The sequence below is a fragment of the Glycine max genome, chromosome 15 (genome assembly GCF_000004515.6).
Source record: "Glycine max cultivar Williams 82 chromosome 15, Glycine_max_v4.0, whole genome shotgun sequence".
NCBI classification, from domain to species: Eukaryota; Viridiplantae; Streptophyta; class Magnoliopsida; order Fabales; family Fabaceae; genus Glycine; species Glycine max.
In genome coordinates, this window is record NC_038251.2 from 47,864,431 (window position 1) to 47,872,909 (window position 8,479).

At 34.5% G+C, this 8,479-nt stretch overlaps 1 protein-coding gene and 1 long non-coding RNA gene across 2 annotated transcripts; one reads left to right on the plus strand and one right to left on the minus strand.

Annotated features, from left to right (window-relative positions):
- Window positions 1-1,103: 1,103 nt before the first annotated feature.
- On the minus strand, window positions 1,104-3,155 carry LOC102663900 (spermidine hydroxycinnamoyl transferase). Its single transcript, XM_006598064.4, has one exon. The coding sequence runs from the start codon at window positions 2,711-2,713 to the stop codon at window positions 1,334-1,336; it is 1,380 nt and encodes a 459-aa protein (XP_006598127.1). The 5' UTR covers window positions 2,714-3,155; the 3' UTR covers window positions 1,104-1,333.
- An 822-nt stretch (window positions 3,156-3,977) lies between these two features.
- On the plus strand, window positions 3,978-5,883 carry LOC102664030 (uncharacterized). The gene is made up of 4 exons (XR_418569.3): window positions 3,978-4,543; window positions 4,638-4,795; window positions 5,326-5,523; window positions 5,628-5,883. It is a non-coding gene; the product is annotated as an uncharacterized lncRNA (long non-coding RNA).
- Window positions 5,884-8,479: the final 2,596 nt, after the last annotated feature.

Genomic DNA, 8,479 nt, shown 5'->3' on the forward strand with positions numbered 1-8,479 from the left:
GTATTGTCCATAATGAATGAAACTTTTTGAGAAAAATAAATGGTTTATAGATTATGAGATATTGAGTTAACCTCCATACATTACCCATATTTATACAAATAAATAGGTCTACCTTTGAATGGAAGAGATAACATAGATTTAATGAAATATGGTGTCCAACATTTTCTTCCATTGTTATCTTGATCGCACATCTTTTGTGGCACAAAAGTTGAAACTCTACAAAATTCCTGACGGATGAACAATAACATTATTTAGGTCAATGTGTTTTGGCTCGTTTATCCTTGTCAGCTCTAGCTATCTCAGTCGCTTCTTTTGATATAAGATCTATTTTTTTATTTTCACTTTATTTTTCATATATTTTTATTCACGCATTTATCTATTTTTTATTTTCTTGAAGGATTTACAATCTTTTTACTTCCTTAATTAAACATTTTATGATTTTTATTTCTAGTTTATAATTTTTTTACAGGTCAATGTCTCTTTTTTTTCAGTACTTTTAGTCCATGTTAAGAAATTAAAATCAGTAAAAAAAAGAATAAGTTAAAGACTAAAAATAAAAATCCTAAATAATTTAAAAATTAGAAAATAATAAAACCCTTTTCAAATTAAATGCTTTTGTTTCTACTTCATTTGTGTTAAATTCACGGGAGAAAGTTTAATAAAAAATCAGTGATTGTCTGTGAGTGACATTTTGTAAGCCAGTTAGTGGGAGAACGTGGAGTATTTTGTGAGTGAGTGACGTGTTCGTATTCAATGAACAGAAGACGGGCGGCGAGCTAGGAACATGCTCACTTATTTTTTATTGACGTTCTGACCCATCTCTGGAATACTCGAGCAACTCGAGCAACACGAGCAATTATCTTAATGTATATTCATTATCATGCAAAAGAAATGAATTTAATAGGATGAAACTTTTCTCAGGAGTATTTATTTTCTTTTAAGAAAAGGATACTCTGAAAAAAATAAAAGTTTTGCGAGTTATATTTAATATTAACTTCTTTTATTTATATCTCTCACTTCTCTGTTTTTTTTTTTATTGTATTGTAATCCATCTCTATCTCCTTTTATAATACTGCCCTAATAAGAAAATACCACACAGGAAATTACCTGACTGTGTAAACATAGATTTAAATAACAGTCTAGACATGAAATTATTAGCGGTACTACATAACGTAGGGTTCCTATATATAAAAACAAGTATTTCCCTTACTCACATAACAGATCACCAAGATCATGTCCTTTATTCTTAAAATAAATATTAACATTACCAACTCTAAAAAACAACAAAACAGAATTTGAAATGTTCAAAAGCATATCCCAAACACAGGATATTTCATATCTCCATATTATCCATATCCTCGAAGAAGAACTTTAAGAAAAGCTCCATAAGTGCTGTCTGGAAAAATATAGTGATAACAACACCATCCCCATCAGGGCTTGGAAGAATGGTTGCCCTATCTACTTGAGCCCGACTTACTATACCAAAATGCAAAGGCTTTTCCCAACCAAAATCTGATTCATACACTGGCATGTTCATCCAGCTTGTGAGGAAAATGCTATGATTCACATCAAAAGGAATATTAATACTGTGTGCATGTCCCGTGAAAAAAGCCCTTATGTGATTCAGTTGCCCTTGGCCTAAACTAGCATGTAGTTGTGACCTTATAGACTCATCCGTAACCATTTGAGCTGCTTCCCTTATCTTTTGAGCAGCAAAACCTAATGGGTTTGATATGATATCTCCCTCATAACATTCGGGTGTCACTACTTTTGCCAGAGCATTCCCAAAATAATTCTGAGGGAGAGGAGGATTCAATCTATTGCGAAAATTAACACTAAAAGTAACTAGGGTTGGGTGGTTCTCACCAGATTCACGAGCCTTGGATGCACATCTCCATATATGAGCAGCAACAACTTCAAATCTGGTATAAGGTCTTGACCCTTCTTTTGAAGGTTGATCATTAGCCTTCTTCTTTAGCCTCTCCAGGTGGCTTGATGTGAGTTTCAAGATTGAAGCACTTACCTTCTTTCGCTCTACTCCCAACGGTGTTTGTGCTATAGGCTTCTCGAGATCATGCTTATGTGGATCGAACTCGGTTTCACTCGAACCAAGGACTTGTGAGGATGATGGCTGGTGTTGGAATTTGAGTATTGTTCGATTGAGAAAAGGCATTTCATTAGGCTCTAGTGCTTCTCCTCGAGCCAGCTTTGCCCAACTATTGATGAAGTGAATGAGGCCGGTGGCATCAATCAAAGGATGAGCGAAAGTAACTCCAATGGCAAGGCCTTCATCACCACCAAGGAACCTTGTTAATTGAAGTAGCAGCAGGGGAATTTCCTCTCTGGGTTGAGTATTATCAACTTTTGGAACAAGTTCCTCGGTGGACTCGGAGGGTGAAAAATCTCCATAATCACCAAATGTTTTTGTGGTTTCAGCTTCAAGCAATCTCACCCCTTTTGCATTACAATCCACTTCTATTCGACCACTTTTTGTCAAGTTCAACCTGCCAGCTACGGGATAGAAGTAGACCAAAATCTTGCTAAGCGAATTCCTCAACCTCTCAATGGTGTCGGTGTTGTGTTTAGCTTTGTAAATATAGATGACGGATATGTGACCTAGGTTGCCGATTAGGTCACTATCGGATAGCCATAAAGGATCCTTGGGAGTTGGTTGATTTGGAGTGACATTGTAAGAAGCCACAATGGTTACCATTTTTGTGCTTGAAGGCTTGAATTAATGTGCCTGAGGATATATATCTCTCTGTGTGTGTGTGTGGAAAAATGTTTCTTAGGTACTCTTGAGTTGTATATACCTTGAAAGAGAAAAGAAGAAATGAGAGGTAAGTGTTTGAAATTTTTTATTATCAAAATATAAACACTCAATTTTGAGCAGCCATTTTGGATGAAGATGGTAACTAAAAAGCCAGTGGGTGGGCACGTGCAGCTGGTAAAAAGCCAGTGGGTGGGCACGTGTAATAAATGTTGTAATTACAGATAAAGCAACTAGGCCGTGTTAGGTATGTAGGTATTTGCAATGTATTGTTCTTTAGCTAATCATATTCATTTTTCTACCAGAGTTTGGTATCACGTCTGCAGCGTTCCATTTTTCAATTTGAGGGTCTAGAGACATAAATATGATTCAAACTACCTTTCTATTACTATTACTTCTTAATCAGTAGGAGATTTTAAGTACTTGCCTTCTTGGACGCTTTTGAAGAACAAGAATGCTTTTTCCTAAAAAAGGTGTTATGCACAAATCGCAGGAATGAGTTATATAGGGCAAATTTTTTTTCGGAAAAGCCTAATGGTACGACATATTTTGCACAAATGCATTGCACGAATGACTGCTGCGCTTTTGTTTTAATTTTTAAATTATTTAATTGTTGTTTCAACCAACAGAAAGGCAGAACTTTAAATTCGTATCTTTCGTACTTAAAAACTCTTCGTACCAAATAGAATTGTTTTTTTTTTCAAAATAAATATTAAATAAAATAATCTAGAAATAAAAGATAAGCGGTTGATTTGAAACTCACCCCCTTCAAGTCTTAAGCATGATCCATTGCAAATTTAGCGAAACACAGCTCATGCTCTTTACCGTTCAGACCTTCAAAATTCACCACTTGAAGATTAAATATAAAACATGAAGGCACCTTACGAGGATTTGAAAGCTCTTCACTAAATTGAAGTAGGCCCTACTAACAATCAAAGATAAAGCTATATGAATTATTTCCTCCGAATTTAAATATAAGTTGCATCAATTATTAAATGAAAGATATTTTAAAGATAGACTTATTAAATAGAGTAAACTTATATTACAAAAACAAATATTTTTTATCACGGTGGATCTACGACGGTTATACAAAAATCATCTTATAAAAAACGGTGATATTTTTGTAAATAATTATAACTTTTTTAAAATGATTTTTTTTTAAAATCGTCTTTTTGAAAACGCATTACACATTGATGTTGTAAAAAATTGTCTTTGAAAACACATTTCACTTATTCAAAAGACATGTGTCTCTTTCACGCATCCACTCACGTTCTTCAACAATGGTCTCTCTCACTAGCAAAAACCCTAAGCGATTTTCTATCCTTCCCTGATCCCGCGAATGGTCAGAAGCAGAGGCTCCCTCCTTTCCCTCAAGCCCCTCCAAACCGGCTTCCCCTCCGACACTTCGACTCCCACTTCATCTTCAACAAGCTCTGCCAACTCTCCCTCATCCGCAATCCCCACATTCCACTCTCCGCCTACCACCACATCATCAACGTGTCCCTATTGTGATGGCATCAAATCTGTTGGCCGACGAGGAAGGAGTTGGGCCCCCCTTGGAGCTGCTTTGTAAGACATTGTATGCGTGGGAGGAGGCCGTGTCCCCACTCTTGGCCACAGAGAGGGAGGGTTTGGTCCCGAAGGACTCGACGGTGCTGGAAACTCTTGGTGAATGTCTCAACGATGTGGCGGAATGGGGGGCCAGTAAGGAGAGACTGTTGGTGAAGTTGCCAGTCCAGGACCTTCTGGCTCGCTTCGATGTTACTTGTACAGGTCTATGTTGTTGCAATCTTGTTCTTAATAAGAATTGTTGCCATATTTATTTATTTTTCGGTTAAATATGTTTGTTCTTTATATTTTTTGTTAGGCCATTCCGTATTCACGCAGCTTTTGTTGGGGATGGGAGGCTAGGAGGCATTTCTGGAACAATATCAGCTTATGAGAGTCCACTGATGTTGTGGATGTTGTTTTTGAGGATCACGATCTTCTAAATGAGGGTCCACTGATGTCATATATGCGAAACAAGTAAGCTTGATAACACTAGTTTTTATATTCCCTTTATGATTTTCGTGCTAATATGTTTGATATTGGTCTATTTTTTCCTGCTATAGTCCATGGTAGTTAGCATATTATCTGCTGCTTTAGGGAGCTGCAAAATATTGCATCAGATTTCCCAATGCCAATAAGATCAATTGTGAGGGTGTTGTGTTGTAGCTTGCCTTTACTTTTACAAATTTGTTGCCTTCAAATTTGTCAGATCTTTACCAAATCATCCTATTGATTATTCTATTGTACTAATTTGAAAATTCCAACTCTTTCTAACTAAATTTTATTTTCCATTCTATTGATGTTTCAATGAAAAAATTGGGAAGTCCCATGCATTAATTCTAAATTAGGTGAAGTTACTAATCAACCATTCAATTTCTCTCACTTTGTGCAAGGATAATGCTTAAACCTTGTGTACTTTCTCCTTTGTTCATGTTTGTAAATTGTGCCGCTATTTATTCGAGATCTCGACATATTTAACCATACCAGAATTCAATAAATATTTGCAGCCATCGATCTACCTTACACCAACTTTTGCAAGGAATTGAAGGTGAAGGTGATTCTTCATAGCTAGCATCGGTGACAATGCGAATATTGCAAGCTCTTCAAACCAATTTAGATGGGAAATCAAAGCAGTATAGAGACCCTGCTTGGACCCATCTATTTCTCATGAACAATGTTCATTATATTATCATATCAGTTTGGAGGTATTTCATACACATGTTGTGGTTTTAATTTCACTGAAACGTGAAGTTTACTACATTCTCTACTAGTTAAAATTTATTGTTCTCCTAATCCCCTTCTATTTTAGGTTTGAAGAGAAGGACTTGTATGGGGACGATTGGATACAACAGCGTAGGAAGATTGTGCAACAACATGCCAATCAATACAAAAGAAATGTTTGGGCAGAGGTTGTTTCCTATTGATTTATATGTCTACTATATATATGGCTTGCAGCTTTCTTGGATGTTACTTCAGTTTTTTGTTAGTTCTGACGATTATTAAGAAAAACATATGGTTATGATTGGTTCATGTGATGTGGATCTTTATGAATTTTGTTGCATAAATTATTTTTGTTCACTTTTTGGAATTATGATGCTATCCTTTGAATTGTGAATGTACCAGGGAAAAAGAGATAAAAAAAGGCATTAAGAATTCGGCTAGCTTGATCTTCTTTATTTGACCATTATATTGTTTGAAATGGAGAAAATCCTAAAATGATCCTCCAAACATTTGATGTTACCATCTTAGTCTTCTGATGGTTTTTAAAATGCTTTTGTCACCAATTTGTCTATCAAAATATACATTCTTGTTACTAAATTTTTCATTTGGGGTAATCACTTTTGTCCTTCATAAGAACAAATGTGATGACAATTTAGATCTTTAAGGGACTAACTTGGTGACAAAAACTTTAGAAGAATAAAGTGATAACATTGTAATCATTGGGGAACCATTTTAGAAGTTTGTTCTTTTCAATTTTAATTAGCTTAATCATCTTTAAAATAATAAAGTGCCGACACTAATCAAATCATTGAACATACTTGTGTTTTAAAAAACTACTGAAATTTATATTTATGGCTTGGAATCACACCTTTTATAGTAAATCACACCTTGTATAATATCCAGAGAAGAAAAAATTAGAGAGTTCATATAAATATAAAATCAAATAATTGTTTTTTTTTTGTTGAAATTAGAGATAAGGTAGAAGTTCTCGTCAAAAAGGTTAAGTGTGTTAGAGGAAGTTGTAGTCTTCCATTTGCTATGTATGGATGATGCAAGTTTGTTTTCAGAAAAGAACAGAGATGGTCCCATTGATGCTTCTATCATGATATAATTCATTGAGCCTGTGCTTTGGTTTAAATTTTAAAAACAATTTTCGAAGTGTGGCTTCACGAGGTTGAATGTTGATACTAGACTCTTCCTTCTAGCTTGTATAGTTGCTTGTTTGACCCTTGTTTGGCTTCTTACTCTAGTATTACATTGTGATTCATAAAAGTTCTAAGTGCATGAATGAATGGAAGGGTGGTTCCTTTTGTTTAAGGGGCCAAAATAAGTCTCATACAAATTTTCTCATTTAGCATCCTACTTTTTCTGGAAGAAAAAAATTGTGTATTTACAATGATCGTTTAGTCAGAGCCATTCTATTTATCTTTTCTATCAAAAGAAAATGGGTGTAGTGTATCTTTGAGAGTGTGTAGTGTATTCTAATCAATTTATCTTTACTTTATGGGAAAGTATCCATGGATGTGAACTAATGTCTTTTCCTCCTTCGCAAATAAAGTAAATAAATTTTCTGACAGTTTTGTCTAGTTACCAATTCACTCCTTCAACACCTCAAGGGTTAATTTGTTGGCCTTGTCTTGTGGTTTTGGTACGAGCTATTATTTAGCTATATAAATTATAACTGAGATCCTTGTGCTTCAAATACACTGCTGAAGATCTAGAGCAAATCTTAGGTGAGTTTTTGGAAGGAAATAACATGAATGATAACAAGCGGTAATCGGAGCCGTGTTGGAGGTAGCTAGGCTAGTTTTCCTGTACATCATGGTATTTAGAGATAAATAGGATCTAGATTTTGCATTTAGCACATATGGACTTTTTAATGTCTTAGTTTATCTCTTTTGAGATGCATATATATGTAATAAAGGATTGGTGCCCCATCAAACTTGGAGAGGTCAAAGGTCATAAAGTTCAAAGCAAAGGAGAGAGGATAGAAGTAATCTGATATTGTATTTATAAATAAAATAATGAGATATGTAACAAGTGATACAAACTATATTTATAGAAGAGATGGGCATGGGAGCTACTTGAATCACTACTAGAAAAGGAAGTTTCAACATTGGTGGAAATCGACATTTAACATCGGTGGTAAACCGATGTTGAATAGGATGTTGTTGAAAGTTAAAAGTTTCAACATCGGTCCTCCAACCACCATTGTAGAAAGTCAACATTTTCTACATCGGGCCTAACGTACCAACAGATGTAGAAGTTAGCCCTTCTACATCGGTGTTATCATAGAAAATGATATAAAATAACATTTTTCCACATCGTTGGTCAGTTAAGAAACGATGTAGAAGTTAGACCTTCTACATCGGTGTTATCAAAGAAAACGCTGTTAAATAGTGCTTTTCCACATCGATGCTCAGTTAAGAAACGATGTAGAAGTTAGACCTTCTATATTAGTGTTATCATAAGAAACGATGTAAAATAACACTTTTCGACATCGGGGCTCAGTTAAGAAATGATGTAGAAGTTAGACCTTCTACATCAGTGTTATCATAAGAAACGATGTAAAATAGCGCTTTCCGACATCGGTGCTTAGTTAAGAAATGATGTTAAATATTTAATAACCTGCAATTAAAAATTGATTAATTAATGATCATTTTTATATTTTCAATATTGCTAATAATCAATAAATATTATTATATAATATGAAAATCAGTATTTATAATTAAATATTTAAATAAATATAAATGGTAAAAGTTTCACTTTAAAACGAATACAATTTGAATGTAATTCCTGACAACTTCTGTAGCATTGCATGCCTAAAAGGGAAAAAGAAATTGAAGTTCATTTAGGGTAATTGAGTCATTCAAGGCTGTGTGACATTTACTTAATATACTCAGAAAGAAAAATATGACAAATCATGTTAAAATTTAGAAA

Excerpts from the sequence above, each read along its gene's own strand:
- LOC102663900 (XM_006598064.4), bottom strand. The coding sequence starts at position 2,713 with ATGGTAACCATTGTGGCTTCTTACAATGTCACTCCAAATCAACCAACT.